The sequence below is a fragment of the Nomascus leucogenys genome, chromosome 16 (genome assembly GCF_006542625.1).
Source record: "Nomascus leucogenys isolate Asia chromosome 16, Asia_NLE_v1, whole genome shotgun sequence".
NCBI classification, from domain to species: Eukaryota; Metazoa; Chordata; class Mammalia; order Primates; family Hylobatidae; genus Nomascus; species Nomascus leucogenys.
In genome coordinates this window covers 94,684,732-94,701,297 of record NC_044396.1, presented here as the reverse complement: position 1 = coordinate 94,701,297, position 16,566 = coordinate 94,684,732, and the positions used below count along the sequence as shown (strand labels likewise).

At 45.5% G+C, this 16,566-nt stretch overlaps 1 protein-coding gene across 6 annotated transcripts in view; it reads left to right on the top strand.

Annotated features, from left to right (window-relative positions):
• The window catches only part of JRK (Jrk helix-turn-helix protein), a 28,176-nt gene that overhangs the window by 9,521 nt on the left and 2,089 nt on the right, over positions 1-16,566 (top strand). For 2 of the 6 annotated variants that reach the window (XR_004026172.1, XR_004026171.1), the window contains exons 3-4: positions 1,351-1,548; positions 15,866-16,048. Coding sequence is in view for 2 of the 6 variants with exons in the window: in XM_030795063.1 (XP_030650923.1) it covers positions 1,351-1,515 (165 nt within the window). In the remaining 4 variants the exon portion in view is untranslated. Of the gene's footprint in view, positions 1-1,350; positions 2,895-10,372; positions 11,597-15,859; positions 16,049-16,566 lie in introns of those variants that run through there. The other 4 variants (XR_004026173.1, XR_004026174.1, XM_030795064.1 and 1 more) reach the window with 4 other exon arrangements.

Genomic DNA, 16,566 nt, shown 5'->3' with positions numbered 1-16,566 from the left:
GGGTCGGGGAGGTCATGAGGTAGGTAGGGGTCAGGATGTGGACAGTCGTGGGCTGGTGGGTGTGGCAGCCGTGAGGGGTGGGTGCTGGCCTGGGAGGCAGGGCGTGGGCACGGCTTCTGCACTTCTGCTGCTTACCCAGCCCCCTCTGGGTTCGAGAACTCTCCTTGACAATGGCTGAGCTCTCGGGCACTGCGTTGGACTCAGCTGCCTGCTGGGAGGCTGGGGAGAATGGACCTGTGAGACCTTGTTTGTCCTCTTCCCCGCCCAGCTCCTGTGGACCTCAGGCCTGGTTGTCTGCAGGGCCAGGAGCTGCAGCTATGGCAGCCACCAGCCTCCCACATGAGCCCCAGCTTCCGGCCCCACACGCCCACTCCTTTGCCCGTGTGGTCTCAGCTCCAGCCTCCGTTTCCACACATGGACCCTCAGACCTTACACATCTGTTGTTTCCCTTGCAGGGCAGTGATGATGACATGAAATGAGGTGGGGTCACTCCTGTTTAGAGATGAGACCGGGGCCCGGCGGGGGCAGGTGTGAAGCTGCTGAGGCAGAGGGAGACCCAGGGCTACCTGCTCCTGATGACCAGCCTCATGTTCTCCACTGCTCACTCCCTGCCATTCACCAGCTGCATGACCTTGAGCAGTGCCCTCAACTGTAAACAGAGGTGAAAACACTCCTTTACCAGCTTTTTTAGGGGCCACTCTTGTTTGAGGCCTTGAACCTCCTTTCAGTTCTGTGATGGTCCTGAGCCTCTGAATCTGGGCATGGCCCCTGCTCGGTCCTGGTCTCAAAGGCAGCACGATGGCCTCCCTGCTCAGGCCCTGCACCCAGGGGCAGATCCTGGGAGGCCCACTGGCCATGGCTGGGCCCTATCGCAGAGAGCCTGTCAGCATGGCCATTTCCACACCCAGGCTGGCTGGCAAGCAAGCTACGCAGTGCTCAAGGGCCCTCTATGTCTGCAGGTAGCCCCATCCCACACAGGCCAGGATCGTTGGGCCTTCTTAGTAACCAAAGGAACTGAGGTCCAGAGCAGGGAATGTGTTACCCAGTGTCAGAGCATGGTCTGCTGTGGGGTCAGGTGTCTTGCCCTGGTCCTAAGCCACCCCAAGCCAAGGCAAGTCCCTGGGCCCATTTCCTCTTGAGGTCTTGGGTTCCCTATTTCTGATGTGTGTGAAAGGAAGGCCTGTCCTCTGGGGTGGCCATGAGGCTCAGTGGGAGGAGCTGCCAGGCTTGAGCCAGGACTTGGCACCTGGCCAGCCTTTTTTCTATTTCATTGTACCTCGATGGGCTGTCAATTCTGAAGAGAAAAAATACACTAGGAATCCATTCTTCCTCCGCCATTCTCCCTGGCAGAGGGAAGTGACTACACCCCTATGGTGTAGACATACTGATGCTCCTCCACGAAGCAGCAAAGTTCTGTTGTTTCAGGAGACTGTGGGCCTTGAGGATGTGGTAGTGACCTCACCAGAGGAGTTGGCAATTCCTAAGTGCTGCCTGGAGGCCTCTACAGAGACATAATGTTGGAGAACTTCTGCCACATGGCAGTGCTGGGTAAGACCCCTCTGTCCCCACCAGTGCCCTTGAGGTTATGGGTGTTGGTGGGTCTGTGGCCTCCATCTCCATGACGATGGTGTTAAGGACTGCATGTTTGTGTCCCCCCCAAAGTTTATATGTTGAAACCATGACCCCCAGGAGGGTGGTATTAGGAGGTGGGGCCTTTGGGAGGTGACTAGGCTTAGGTGAGGTTGTGAGGGTGGGGCTACCTGATGAGATGGAGTCCTTATAAGAAAAGGAAGGAACTAGAGCAAGGTCACTTTCTGCTGTGTGAGCATGCAAGAAAACTGCCATCTTCAAGCTGGGCGCAGTGGCTCACGCCTGTAATCCCAGCACTGGAAGGCCAAGGCATTAGGATTGCTTGAGTCTAGGAGTTCAAGACCAGCCTAGGCATGATAAGACCTTACTGCTAAAAAAAAAAAAAGAAATAAAATAGAAAACTGCCATCTGCAAATGAGAAAGCCTTCGGCCGACACCAGACTGCCAGTGCTTTTGATATTGGACTTTCAGTCCCCAGATCTGTGAGAAATTAATTTCTGTTGTTTAAGCCACCTAGCCTGTGGTATTTTGTTATAGCAATCCAAACTGACTGAGACAGGCAGTAAGGAGAGAACAGAGGTCTGCTTCAGGTCCAGACAGTTCTGCCATTGCCCCTGACTCCTCAGTGCCAGTCATGGGCCAGGCCCCTGGGGGACTTGGAGTGAGTGAAACATGCACCTATTATTAAGGTTCACCTGGTCTAGAAGGGGAGGCAGACCCACACTGCCCATCATGACCCAGACAGAGGCGATAAATATGCAGCACCTCATGGCCAGGGCCTGGGGGATTCCCACCATACCCTACCCAGCGCCAATAACAGAGGGACCCCGGAGTTGTGTACACAAGATAGCAGTTTAGTGCTTGCACACATACTAGTTGAGAAAGGAAATCAGGGCTGATGAAACAGCTCAAATGTCTGGCAGAGCCAGGCTCCTCCTGCCATGATACAGTTTGGATGTTTATCCCTTTCTAATCTTATATGGAAATTTGATCCCTAGTGTTGAAGGTGGGGCCTGGTGGGAGATGTTCCTGTTATCGGGATGGATCCTTCATGAATAGCCTGGTGCCATCTTTGTGGTAACAAGTGAGTTCTCACTTGATTAGTTTCTATGAGAACTGTTTGTTAAAGAGTCTGGTGGCACCTCCCTCCCTTCTTCTTCCTTCTCTTGCTATGTGATGCTGCTGCCCTTTGCCTTCCATCATGAGTGGAAGCTCCCTGAAGTCCCCACCAGAAGGAAATGCTGGCACTGTGCTGCTTGTACAGCCTGCAGAACTGTGAGCCAAATAAACCTCTTTATAAATTACTCAGCCTCATATGTTACTTTATAACCATGCAAACAGACCAAGACATGCCATGTGTATTTCATGAAGGGAGCCAGAGGGTTGAAGATGTTACAGGACACCTGCTGTAATCCCCACCACTGTGTCTGCCTCCAGAAAGCACACCACTTCTGCTCCTGTCCCTCGAGCCAGGTCCCAGTCATATAAGTACAACTAGTTACAAGGGGTCTGGGTAGCATGGTTGTAGAGGATGGGTGAGTGAGTATAGGACTCATCTAGCAGTGCAAGTCAGCCCAGGTCTTGTGCCTTCATGCCCTCTCCAGCAATTATGTCCGAGCTCCCCCAATCTCTGCAAGGAGAGAGCAGAGGTTCCAGCCTGCTTCAGGTCCAGGCAGTTCTGTGGGCTTCGCGGATGTGGCAGTGACTTCACTAAAGGAGTTGGGAATTCCTAAGCCCTCCCCAGAGGCTTCCACAGAGACATAATGTTGGAGAACTTCTGCCTCATGGCAGTGCTGGGCACAGGACAGATTTATGAGGTGAGCTCAGGGTGTGAGGGATGAAGGCAGGCAACAACTCTTAGTGGGCCTCACCTGTAGAGTGGGGGGGTCTACACTGAGAAGCAAGCCCAGAAAACCTGGGATTGCTGATTCCCCTCCCACCAAACACTCAGCTCCCAAAGTTGGGGAGATACAACATTGTCCCCACCCCAAACAGCAGAGCAACTGGAGAAACAGGCCATAGAACAGAGAGCTCCACATTGCTCCCCACAGGAACTGACTTCATTTGTAAGGGTGTGAAGTTCAAGCCTAAGGGTGCTCTCAAAAACAGTGGAAGTGATAGAGAAAGGCAGCTGTGGTAAATCAGTAGATTTATTGGAGATATATGCCAAAAATATAGTCTGGCTAGTAAAAGTATCACAAACACTAACTTCAGGAACTATGCCTTCAAAGGAGCCCAAATTTGATTGGATTAACCTGTGAAGCAGTTTATGTCCAGGGCAGCATTTAAAACAGTAGAACAATCAGCTGATTATTAGTGGAGCTTATTAGCTGGATGTGGTCAGGGAAAACAAAGAGCTTTGCAACACTTTCAAACCACTGTCATCCAGGGTGACTGAGGGCATAACCTAGGCTGTGCTCCTGAGGAGAAAAACTGAGATGCAGTCAGAGGCTCTGGGATGTGGGGTGGGAAATAGATGCCACTAAAATAGTCTAGCTGGTCACTAAGCAAAGAAAGTAGGAAAATAGTCCTAGATTGCGTTGGCTAGTATCCAGAATTGCTGCAATAGGTTACCTACGATGTCTACTCTTCAACAGATAATTATGAGGCATGCAAAGAAACAGGAAAGTATGGCCCATACACTGGGGAAAAGGGCAGGTAATAGAAACTGCTTATGTAGAGCAAGATGCTGGATTTAAAAGAAAAAGGTTTCAAAGTGGCCATCATAAATATGGTCTAAGAACTAAAGGACGTTATGATTAAAGAACTAAAGGTGATAAAACTAAAGGAAGGTGTGAGCCAATATTGCCTCAAATGGAGATTAAGAAGGTAGAAATTATATGTTTTGTATCAAAAAACAAAAAAGACAGGCTTGGTGCAGTGACTCACATCTGTAATCCCAGCAGTTTGGGAGGCTGAGGCAGGAGGATCATCTGAGTCCAGGAATTCGAGACCAACCTGGGGCAACATAGTGAGAACTTGTCTTTACAATTTTTTTTTTTTTTTTAAATTAACCAGTGTGGTGGCACACATCTATAGTCCTAGCTACTCAGGAGGCTGAGGTGGGAGGATTGCTTGAGCCTGGGAGGTCAAGGCTGCAGTGAGCTGTGATAGTGTCACTGCATTTCAGCCTGAGTGACAGAACAAGGCCCTGTCTCAAAATAAATGAAAAGAACCAGATGAAAATTCTGGAGTTGAAAAGTACAATGACTGAAATGAAAAATTCACTAGGCAAGCTGAGCTCAACAGTAGATTTCAACTGGCAGAAGAAAGAATTAGTGAACTTGAGGATAGAGTAATAGAAACTATGCAATCCAAAGAACAGAGTAAAAAGAGTGAAGAAAAGAGCCTTGGAGAAATGTGTGATACCACACGAATTGCACCAACATACACTTGGAGAACCAGAAGAGAGGAGGGACAGAAGGGAGCAGAAAAAATGTTTAAAGAAATAATGGCTGAAAAATCCCCAAATTTTTTGAAAAATGTTAGCCTACAAGTCCAAGAGGCTCAATGAAATCTAAGTAGGATAACCAAAAAGATCCACAAATAGACGCATTATAGTAAAATTGCTGGAAGCCAAAGAGAAAATCTTGAAAACAGAGAAAAATGATTTATCACTTACAAAGGAACCCCAGTAAGATCAACAGCTGACTTCTCATCAGAAACAATGGAGGCCAGAAGGTAGAGGGATAATATATTCAGAGTGCTCAAAACAAACAAAAAACAAACAAAAAAAACTATTAACTAAGAATCCTATGTCCACCAAACTAGCTTTCAGAAATTTAAGCAGCTGAACATGGTGACTCACGCCTGTAATCCCAGCACTTTGGGAGGCTGAGGCAGATGGATCACCTGAGGTCAGGAGTTCAAGACCAGCATGGCCAACATGGTGAAACCCTGTCTACTAGCCTGGCATGGTGGCATGTGCCTGTAATCCCAGCTACTTGGGAGGCTGAGGCAGGAGAATTGCTTGAACCCAGGTGGTAGAGGTTGCAGTGAGCCGAGATTGGGGCCAATGCGCTCCAGCCTGGGCAACAGAGTGAGACTGTCTCAGTCAATCAATCAATCAATCAATAAGCAAGCAATTTAAAGATGATCCCAGATACTACATACAAAAGCCAGGAGAATTTGTTGCTAGCAGGCCCACCTTATGAGAAAGACGAAAGGAAGTCTTTCAGGCTGAAAGCAAATGACCCCAGAAGGTAATTTAAATCCACATTAAAAACAACACTTGCAGGGGTACTTCTATCATTGTATAAAACAGTATAAGTGCACATTTCTTCTTTCTTAATTGATTTAAAAAGCAATTGTATAAAACAATATGGGTATAACATTGTTGGGCCTATCACATATAGAAATATAATGTGTTTGTCAATAATAACCCAAAGGAGATAGGTGGAAGCAAAATAATCTGGCTAGGAAGTAAGTCCAGTTAGTAACTCAAATTCACAGAACAGATAGAGAACCAGAAACGATAAAAAGGAAAGTTAAGGTAACAAAAGCTATAAATATGTATTTGGTCTTCTTTTGTCTCCCAGCTTCTTCAGAAAGCTTGACATTACATAAGAATAATAACAACATACTGCTGGGTTTGTAACATTTAGAGATGTGATATGTATAACGATAATACCACAGAAGGGAAAAGGGGACGGAGCTGCACAGGAGCTGCATTTCTGTCTCTCACTGGAATTAGCGCAGATCCACAGTAGGTTCTGATAAAATGTGAATGGTGATCCCTAGAACAACCACTAAAGAAATAATTCAAAAAATAGAGTGAAGAAATCATTAAATTAAAACGCTACATTGGAAAATACCCAGTGTAAAAGCAGCAAAGGAGGAAGAGAGGACCCAAGACGACAGGAGGCAGAACACACTTAGTGGGGCCTGTGCTGTCCACATTCTGGTGGCACTTAACTCATCTAATCTTCCTGACACCTGGCTGATCACTAGTGCCATCCGCGTTGTACAGATGAGCACTTGAGGCTCAGGAGCAGCAGGGATGGTCAGGGACACAGAGTTTGGAGTCCAGAGCCATTTTACTCCACAGCCCAGGATCTCACTGCATCCCTTCCCCTGCCTGTTGCCTGTGATTCCCCACTTTTCTTGGCCTCTGGAGGCATCTGCCTTGGCTGTGTCTGCCAGCCTCCTGCTGTGCTGAGCTGGATGCGCCTGGGGTGCTGCTGTGTCCTGCTTTCCCTGGGCTGTCCTGGAGGCACCTGTTGTCCTGGAACAATTACTAATAACACCCCTTTCACTCTCAAGAATGTCTGAATCGTGTGGGGCCACTCTTCAGGGCCCAACCTTCACACAGTGCCTAACACATGGTGTCTGTGGGGTGTCAGCTCTTCAGGGGCCCCAGGCCAGCGGTCACAGCAAGGTCACCACCAGAGGACATTGAATGGTGCCACCTCTGAAGTCAGTGCTGGCCCCCAGGGTCTCTGTGTTTGCAGTAACCTGGAGCAGCCCTTGGTGGGGAAGTAGAACTGGCACTACTAGGACCCATTTCAAGGGGGCATGCAAAGGCAGAGAGGGATCCAGCCTGGAGGTGGTCACCTGAGGGCAGCCCCCATGGCTCCAGCTGTGGCTTGAGAAGCCCACGAAGCCACCATAGGAGGCTGAGCAGGGGAGGCCTCCTCAAAGCCACCTTGAGGCAGGCAGAGCCTCAGAAGGGACCCCGAGGCTGGCAGGGCAAGGAGCTTCTGCAGTTGACCTTCTCCAGAGGTGCAGCTCTCTACTGAGAGAGGCACCTCAGTTGGGAGGCCTGGGTCTTCTGCTTACTCTCGGCCTCATCTTCACTGGGGAGGGCCTGGGGCAGCTCAAGGCTCTCGGCTGCAGCAAATCAGCACCCAGGAGGCTGCGCCCCTTGACCCTTGAGCGGGGGGGTGGCTGGGGGCTTGGGCAGGGCGCCTGGGCAGGACAGCATTAAGCAGGTGGCACCTGCACTGGCTGTGCCTGACTCTGGGGTGGGGAGGACTCCAGATGCCCAGTGAGAGAGCTGAGCCAGCCAGGGAGGGCCCAGGAAGGTCAGGTGGGCTCTGCCAGCTGAGGAGGGCTGGTGGGAGTCTGTGCTCCTGAGCGCTGGGTACAGCCCTCTTCTTTGAATTGCCTGCTCTGGGGTAACCCTGGGGGTGGGGTGACAGGATCCCATCAAGACACAGGGACCACATTGGCCTCCAGCCTGGGCGCCTCACAAACATTCCTTGCTCAGCAGAATCAGGCTGGACCCTTAGCAAGGAGTGGCTGGAGTCTGGCTGGAGAGGGAAGACATCAGCGGGGAGGGAGCCAGGGCCTGTCACATCTTTCCTCTGGCCACTGTCCTGATCTTTGTAAGCCCAGAATCTCCCCTTCCCTGAAGGGAGGCCAGCACCCCAGGAGGGCAGCAGGTGTGCTGTGAGGGTTGGAGTAGTGTGAGAGTTCAGGGTACACTAGAATGGCCATGGACACCATGTGGGGGGTGCTCTGTGCTGGGCCGCAGAGCAGTGTCCTTCCTGTTGCTCCTCCCCTGCAGTTTCACCCGACCTTGTGGTTTATTCGGTTTGATACCAATCAGCAGACCCTGCAGGGTGGAGGCTCCCAGGCTTCTCAGTCCCACCACTCTCATGTGCCAGTCAGCCCCACTGTAACTGCCCAATGAGTTCTTCTTGCCCACTGCCAAGATAGAGCCAATTTACCAAGACGGGAATTGCAATAGAGAAAGAGTTGAATATACATAAAGCCAGCTAAATGGGAGACTGGAGTTTTCTTATTACTTAAATCAGCCTCCCCTAAAATTCAGAGGTGAGAATTTTTCAAGGACAGTTTTGTGGGCAGGGGCCTAGGGAATGGGTGCTTCTGATTGGTTGCGGGTGCAATCATAGGGGTGTAGAAAAGGTCCTTGTGCACTGATTCCACTTTTGGGTGAGAGCTACCAAGGAGCTGCTGGTCTGCTGGTCCTGGTAGAGCCATCTGGTGTCAGCAATGCAAAAGTGTGTCCAGGCACAGTGGCTCACACTTGTAATCCTAGCACTTTGGGAGGCTGAGGCAGGAGGAATGCTTGAGCCCAGGAGCTTGAGACCAGTCTGGGCAACATAGACTTCTTCTCTACAAAACATTAAAAAAATAAAAAGCCAGGAGTGGTGGCACATCCCTGTGGTCTCAGGTACTTGGGAGGCTGAGGCAGGAAGACTGCTTGAGCCCAGGAGGTCAAGGCTGCACTGCGCCGTGATTCTGCCACTGCACTCCAGCCTGGGTAACAGAATGAGACCCTGTCTGAAAATACATCTTAAAAGGCCAATCCTAGGTTCTACAATAGTGATGTTATCTGCAGGAGTAATTGGAGAAGTTGAAGATCTTGTAACCTCTGGGACAAGAGTTATCGTACATCTTAGCAGAATCCAGGCCCCTCTCATCCTCTTAACTTGGTGGCCTTTCATTAGTATTACAAGGGTGGTTTAGTTGTGGGAAGGGCTATTATCATTTAAATTACAAACTAAATTTCTCCCAAAGTTAGCTTGGCCCGTTCCCAGAAGTGATCAAGGGCAGTTTGGAGGTTAAAGGCAAGATGGAGTTCGTTAGGTCAGATCTCTTGCACTTAAAATTTTTGCAAAGGTCATCTCTTCACCATGGTCTGCCTGCTGATGGATGTGGCCCAAGCCAGGCCTGTGGGGAGCTGCTGCATACCCCTCTGCAGTGTGGGGTACCTGGCCAGTCTGGGCCGGTACTGGGGCCTGCACAGAGGGGTGTAAAAAATGAATGAACATCATCAATTTTTGGAACCCTGGAAATGACATTGAGCCTAGAAGGAAATGTGGCTGTGTGACATAACCGTGCAGCATGCAGCTGCAGCTTCCACTTCTCCAGCTATAGGTCACCTCTCTTTTTCTTTTTTTCTTGTTCTGTAAATTGATTATGTGAAAGGAAAATATACTGGGGCTCCAAATCACTAAGCTAAAGGGAAAAGTCAAGCTGAGAACTGCTTAGAGCAGTTATTACTTAAATCAGCCTCCTCTAAAATTCAGAGGTGAGGATTTTTCAAGTTTGGTGGGGAGGGGCCTATGGAATGGGCCCCTCCCTGCCTCCCATTCTATTCAAAGTCACCCCTCTGCTCATGGAGATAAATGCGTATCTTATTCCCTTCTTTGGAAAAGCTAATCAGAAACTCAAAAGAATGCAACCATTTGTCTCTTATCTACCTATGACCTGGAAGCCCCTGCCCCACTTTGAGTTGTCCTGCCTTTCCAGACTGAGCCAATGTTTGTCTTACATATGTTGATTGAAGTCTCATATCTGCCTAAAATGTAGAAAACCAAACTGTGCTCTGACCACCTCGGGCACATGTCATCAGGACCTCCTGAGGGTGTGTCATGGGCGTGTGTCCTCAACCTTGGCAAAATAAACTTTCTAAATTAACTGAAACTTGTCTCAGATTTTCTGGGATCACATTTTGGTAATCACAAAGGGATTCTGAGTGGAGGTGCCCCTGACCTTTGAAAAAATCTCCTATGAGTGCTTAGTACCAGCTCAAGTTATCTTTATGGCTCAAACCAATAGGGCAATTTACTGAGGCCTGGAAGCACCCCCTCCAGAGAATCCCTGATCTCCCAAAATTTGGTTGAGATTTAACGTTTATTTTGTTGTACAACTCCCGCCACCCCCCCCCCCCTTTTTTTGGAGTTTTACTTGTTTCCAACACAAGACAGGCAAGTTTTTTTCTGCTTCTATGACGATGGAAGGCAGGTAACTCCTTTATGGAGTTTGAGCTCATTTCCAACAGGGAAGATGAGGGTTTTTTTCCTGCTTCTAGGATGGTGGAGAGCAGTCTTCAGCCTGAGATCCATCCCTAGGTAAGTAACTGAATTGGGGTTTGTCTTGGCTAAAGTTAAAATTAACAGCCAGCTGGTCTTAATTTCTCCTTACTGTTAGAGCACTCAGTAATGATATAAGTTGTGCAATCATTTGTTTTGCTTTGCTCTTTGTTGTTGTTTGTTTCTGTTTTTGTTGTTTCAGTCTTTTTCCCCTTGGGTTTGACCAACTCTATCTGACTTTATCAAATCTGAAGGAAAGTTTCAAATTATGGGGAACAAGGCCTCTGAAGTGGCTAAATTCCCACCAAAAAAAAAAAAAAAAAGATTGATTTTTGATTTTCACTGCTTAAGGGGCTTTATTTACATAACAAGACCACCTTTTTGCTAGCCAGGCCAAACTGAAAGCAATGGCTGTTACCCCACACTGCAGTTCAATGCCTAAGGTTCTGCCTTCCTTTTTTTTTTTTTTCCAGCATGACAGCTGGGTTTGGTTCCTAAATCAAGTCCTTTCTGGTTTGATACTTGGTACTTCTGAAATAGCAGCAATTTGTCCTAGCTGAAATATGGTAATGAGATTTTAAAACTTTTTCTTTTAAAGGAGCTCAATGGTTAAAAGTCAGATAAATTAAAGCTAACATCCAAAATGTGTGTATGTGTGTGTTTTTAAAGGACCTTCATGTTTTTGTTTTTGTTTTTTTCCTCTCCTAGAACCTTGTCTTTTATTTGAACAAAGGTTTTTTTCTTCGCAGTTGATTCAATTCTAGTTTCTTCATTTACTTCTGCTGTCTCTCCTTTCTCTTGCACCCTCTGCTGCACAGGGGACCTAAAATAGTTTATAATAGCGTGGAGTTCCTTAAAGAAAATGGAGAAGGTGCTAGACTCCTTCTGGGGGAGAAATCTCTGTTTTTCCTTATGGAACCCCAAGAATTGAAACAGACAAGTTTGTTTCAGTCCTTAAACCATTTAATTTTGTATTGTGTACCTGATTTTTTAAACTAAAATATTATTGCAACAGAGACTACCCTTGTTTTTTAAGGAGACTGTAGTTTAGACACTTAGAAATGTGTTTGTATTAGTCAATTTTCACGCTGCTGATAAAGACATGCCCGAGACTGGGCAATTTACAAAAGAAAGAGGTTTCATGGACTTACAGTTTTGCATCCCTGGGGAGCCCTCATGATGATGGTGGAAGGCAAGGAGGAGCAAGTCACATCTTACATGGATGGCAGCAGGCAAAGAGAGTTTGTGCAGAGAAACTCCCATCTTTAAAACCATCAGATCTCTGGAGACTTATTCACTATCATGAGAACAAGACAGGAAAGACTGACCCTGTGATTCAGTTACCTCCCACCAGGTTCCTCCAATGACATGTGGGAATTGTGGGAGTTACAATTCAAGGTGAGATTTCGGTGGGACACAGAGCCAAACCATATCATTCCACCCCTGGCCCCTCCCAAATCTCATGTCCTCACATTTCAAAACCAATCATGCCTTTCCAACAGTCTCCCAGAGTCTTAACTCACTTCAGCATTAACTCAAAACTCCACAGTCCAAAGTCTCATCTGAGACAAAGCAAGTCCCTTCTGCCTATGAGCCTGTAAAATCAAAAGCAAGTGAGTTACTTCCTAGATACAATGGGGGTACATGCATTGGGTAAATACAGCCATTTCAAATGGGAGAAATTGGCTGAAACAAAGGGGCCACAGGCCCTGTGCAAGTTTGAAATCCAGTGGGACAGTCAAATGTTAAAGCTCCAAAATGATCTCCTTTGACTCCATTTCTCACATCCAGGTCATGCTGATGCAAGAGGTGGGTTCCCATGGTCTTGGGCAGCTCCACCCTTGTGGCTTTGCAGGGTACAGCCTCCCTCCCGGCTGCCTTCATGTCTGTGGCTTTTCCAGGTGCACAGTGCAAGCTGTCAGTGGATCTACCATTCTGGGGTCTGGAGGATGGTGGCCCTCTTCTCACAGCTCCACTAGGTGATGCCCCAATAGGAACTCTGCATGGGGGCTCTGATCCCATATTTCCCTTCCACACTGCCCTAGCAGAGGGTTTCCATGAGGGCCCTGCCCCTGCAGCAAACTTCCGCCTGGGCATCCAGGCATTTCCATACATCTGAAATGTAGGCAGAGGTTCCCAAACTTCAATTCTTGAATTCTGTGGACTCACAGGCTCAACACCATGTGAAAACTGCCAAGGCTTGGGACTTGCACACTCTGAAGCCACGGCCTGAGTTCTATGTTGGCCCCTCTCAGCCAGCCATGGCCAGAGTGGCTGGGATGCAGGGCACCAAGTCCTTAGGCTGCACACAGTATGGCAACCCTGGGCCTGGCCCATGAAACCACTTTTTCCCCTAGGCCTCTGGGCATGTGATGGGAGGGGCTGCTGTGAAGACCTCTGACATGCCCTGGAGACATTTTCCCCATTGTCTTGGGGATTAACATTCAGCTCCTTGTTACTTATGCAAATTTCTGCAAGTGGCTTGAATTTCTCCTCAGAAAATGGGATTTTCTTTTCTATCACATTGTCAGGTTGCAAATTTTCCAAACTTTTATGCTCTCTTTCCCTTATAAAACTGAATGCTTTTAACAGCACCCAAGTCATCTCTTGAATGCTTTGCTGCTTAGAAATTTCTTCTGCCGGATATCCTAAATCATCTCTCTCAAGTTCAGAGTTCCTTACATCTCCAGGGCAGGAGCAGAATGCCACCAGTCTCTTTGCTAAAATATAACAAGAGTCACTTTGCTCCAGTTCCCAACTAGCTCCTCATTTTCATCTGAGGCCACCTCAGCCTGGACATCATTGTCCATATTACTATCAGCATTTTGGGCAAAGCCATTCAGCAAGAGTCCAGGAAGTTCCAAACTTTCCCACGTTTCCCTGGCTTCTTCTGAGCCCTCCAAACTGTTCCAACTCCTGCCTTTTACCCAGTCCAAAGTTGCTTCCACATTTTCGGGTATCTTTTCAGCAGTGCCCCACTCTACTGGTACCAATTTACTGTATTAGTCCATTTTCATGCTGCTGATAAAGACATACTCCAGACCGGGAAATTTACAAATGAAAGAGGTTTAATGGACTTACAGCTCCACATGGCTGGGGAGGCCTCACAATCATGGTGGGAGACAAGGAGGAGCAAGTCGTGTGTGACGTGGATGGCATCAGGCAAAGAGAGAGAGCTTGTGCAGGGAAACTCCCATTTTTAAAACCATCAAATCTCATGAGAGTTACTATCACGAGAACAGCATGGGAAAGATCTGCCTCATGATTCAATTACCTCCCACCAGGTTCATCCCATAACATGTGGGAATTGTGGGAGTTGCAATTCAAGATGAGATTTGGGTGAGGACATAGCCAAACCTATGAAAATTTGGTTGAGATTTAACATTTATTTTGCTGTACAACTCCCACCGCCCCCCCTTCATTTTTTCTTAATGAATAATTTTTTTCATTAAGAAAAAATTTTTTAAGTGCACTGTAAAAGCATCATGTGGTCTAGTCTCATAGTCATTCTCCCTTTGTGGAGACCCAGGATTCAGTGTGGGCTCTGTCTAGAGCTCAGAGATCCAGTCAAGAACATAGGTAATCTTTAAACAAAAGTTGTCTCCTTACACAATCATATGATAGATTTCTATAAATTTTATGTTTGATTTGGCATGCATCTTTAATCTCCCTTAGCACCACCAGGCTTTTTCTGTCTATACCTTGAGATGTAAATTCTGCCATTTGATTTTTCATCTATGAGTCATTTCCTTCGATATGCAAACTTAAGGCTATTTAATTGACAACTGCCAGGGTAATAAAACCGGTTATCAAGAGCTTGCAAGTCTAAGATAAAGGAAAAAAAGGAGGTCTTAGGAATCTACAAGATGTACTTCTATTGGTATGACTAATATGACCATGTGTTATATACACAATGTTTCACTATTGAAAATATATAAAAGAGCTCTGATTAATTGGCTTAAGAAAATAAAAGCACTTGAATCAAATACTTTATCAGGAAAAAAGAAAATACTAATCAAACCTTTTTTGAAGTTTATGTAACTTAAGTAAAATCTTTAATAAATAAGCTGGCTTTAAAATTATTGGTAAAGTAATATTAGAAATGTCTTGAGAATTGCCAGCATACATTTTTGTTTGCATTTTTAAAGCAATTTTATACTTCTCCCTGCCAAATACTATAAGGTGTCAAAATTTGGCATAGGGGTTACAAAACTATAAACCAAGCCCAAAACAATGATTTTTTGCTTGTGTAATCTTTAATAAGACATTGATATTGATTTAATAAAAACAGCTACATCTTGAATTTAGCAAGATTACCATTAACTTCTAATCTTGTGGTTTTAGGTGGTCTAGTCCACAGCTAGTAGGGTTTGTTATCATCTTTGTTTTAAAGCTAAACTATAAGTTCCTCCCAATGTTAGTTTGACCTACACCCAGGAATGAAAAAGGACAGCTTGGAGGTTCAAGGCAAGATGGAGTCAGTTAGGTCAAATCTTTTTCACTGTGTTAGTAATAATTTTGCAGTGGCAGTTCTGTAACTTTAAATGATGACTATTGTAGTTTTCATAAATAATTTAGGTGAACAATTAAAATAATTAGGTAAATGTAGTGGGATAAATACTTGTAGGCAAACTCATCTAAAGTTAAATAATAGATATTTCATTATTTGGGTATTTTCCAATAAAAAATATAGGAAAACAGTCTTTCTAAGAAAAAGTGTGTCCTTTTAAAAGAAGGTGAGCAATTTTTCTCTCATTCAAAGCTTATTTAAAGGTCATGCATAAAACAAGGTAAAAGAAACCAGGAAATAGATGTAAAGAAAGTTATAAAAATAAAAGAGTTTTACTTTGGTAAGAAAGCTTAAAGAGAAATAATTTTATATGAGACAGAATCCTGTATGGTCAATTTAGTCCTACAGTAAAATGAGTGGTTGTTTATAACAGAGGGATATTCAGGTCAACCCAAAAAGTCCAAGCATGTCATGAATGGTCTGTGTAAGTCAGAATAAGAGGATGTATCTTTTTTCTTTTTTTGAGACGGAGTCTTGCTCTGTCACCCAGGCTGGACTGCAGTGGTACGATCTTGGCTCACTGCAAGCTCTGCCTCCTGGGTTCACGCCATTTTCCCGCCTCAGCCTCCTGAGTAGCTGGGACTACAGGCACCTGCCACCATGCCTGGCTAATTTTTTTGTATTTTTATTAGAGACGGGGTTTCACCATGTTAACCAGGATGGTCTCGATCTCCTGACCTCGTGATCTGCCCATCTCGGCCTCCCAAAGTGCTGAGATTACAGGCGTGAGCCAACACGCCCAGCCTAAGAGGATGTATTTTTTTAAAAACCAAAAACTTTTATGTGGTCAAGTTTTCATACTATTATTAAGTTTTGGTTTGCTTAGAAAAAAACTGAGATTAATGTTTTTTAAAATTAAAGTTATTACATCCATGTATCTCTCTGTATGTGCATTTAAAGTACTTGTGACATTGAGTTTCAGGGTTTTGACTCCTGGATCTAAAAAGAACACCAAGTCCTGCTAAATTTTAAACACTGACAGGAATTAAAGCTCCATCTTCAGACCCAGTAGAAGATGCCATTCAAAATAAACTGCATTCCTGAGACATAGGGCCAGAAATTAAAGCTGTTCAACTCCTCAAGGCCCAGGGACTATCATGAAGAGGTGGGTGTGTGAGATTGTAAGGGCTGATTTTGAGAGATAAAATAAGCTGTTTCTCTATAAATAAATCATTAATGTCAAAAGCACACTGATGCAAGACCAGCATATGGACCCCTGTGTCAGATTAACAAGGTTTTCTGGAAGCATTAACTGACTCCTTAATTAATTAAGGCTATAAAGTTTATAAAAGGCTTATGAAAATTATATCTTATTATGGTCAAGATTAAAATTTTATAAATTGTTTATAAAATTTTGAAAAACAAATGTAATTGGCTACATGTTGTTTTTATTAGGGTTTATTCTTTGGAAAATTCAGTTTTCTCTGAAAGAAGGAAGATTTTCACCTTTTTTGAAATCCTCGAGTTAGCACTTTGGTTAAATGAACGACTTATTTTACAATAACCTGTGATATCAAGTGTTTTAAACCTTTGATATTTGACAAACTTTCAAAATCAAATTATAAATTATGTCTTTTTCTGACCTAATTAATCCTTTAAGATATTAAGTTCCATAAAGTCCAA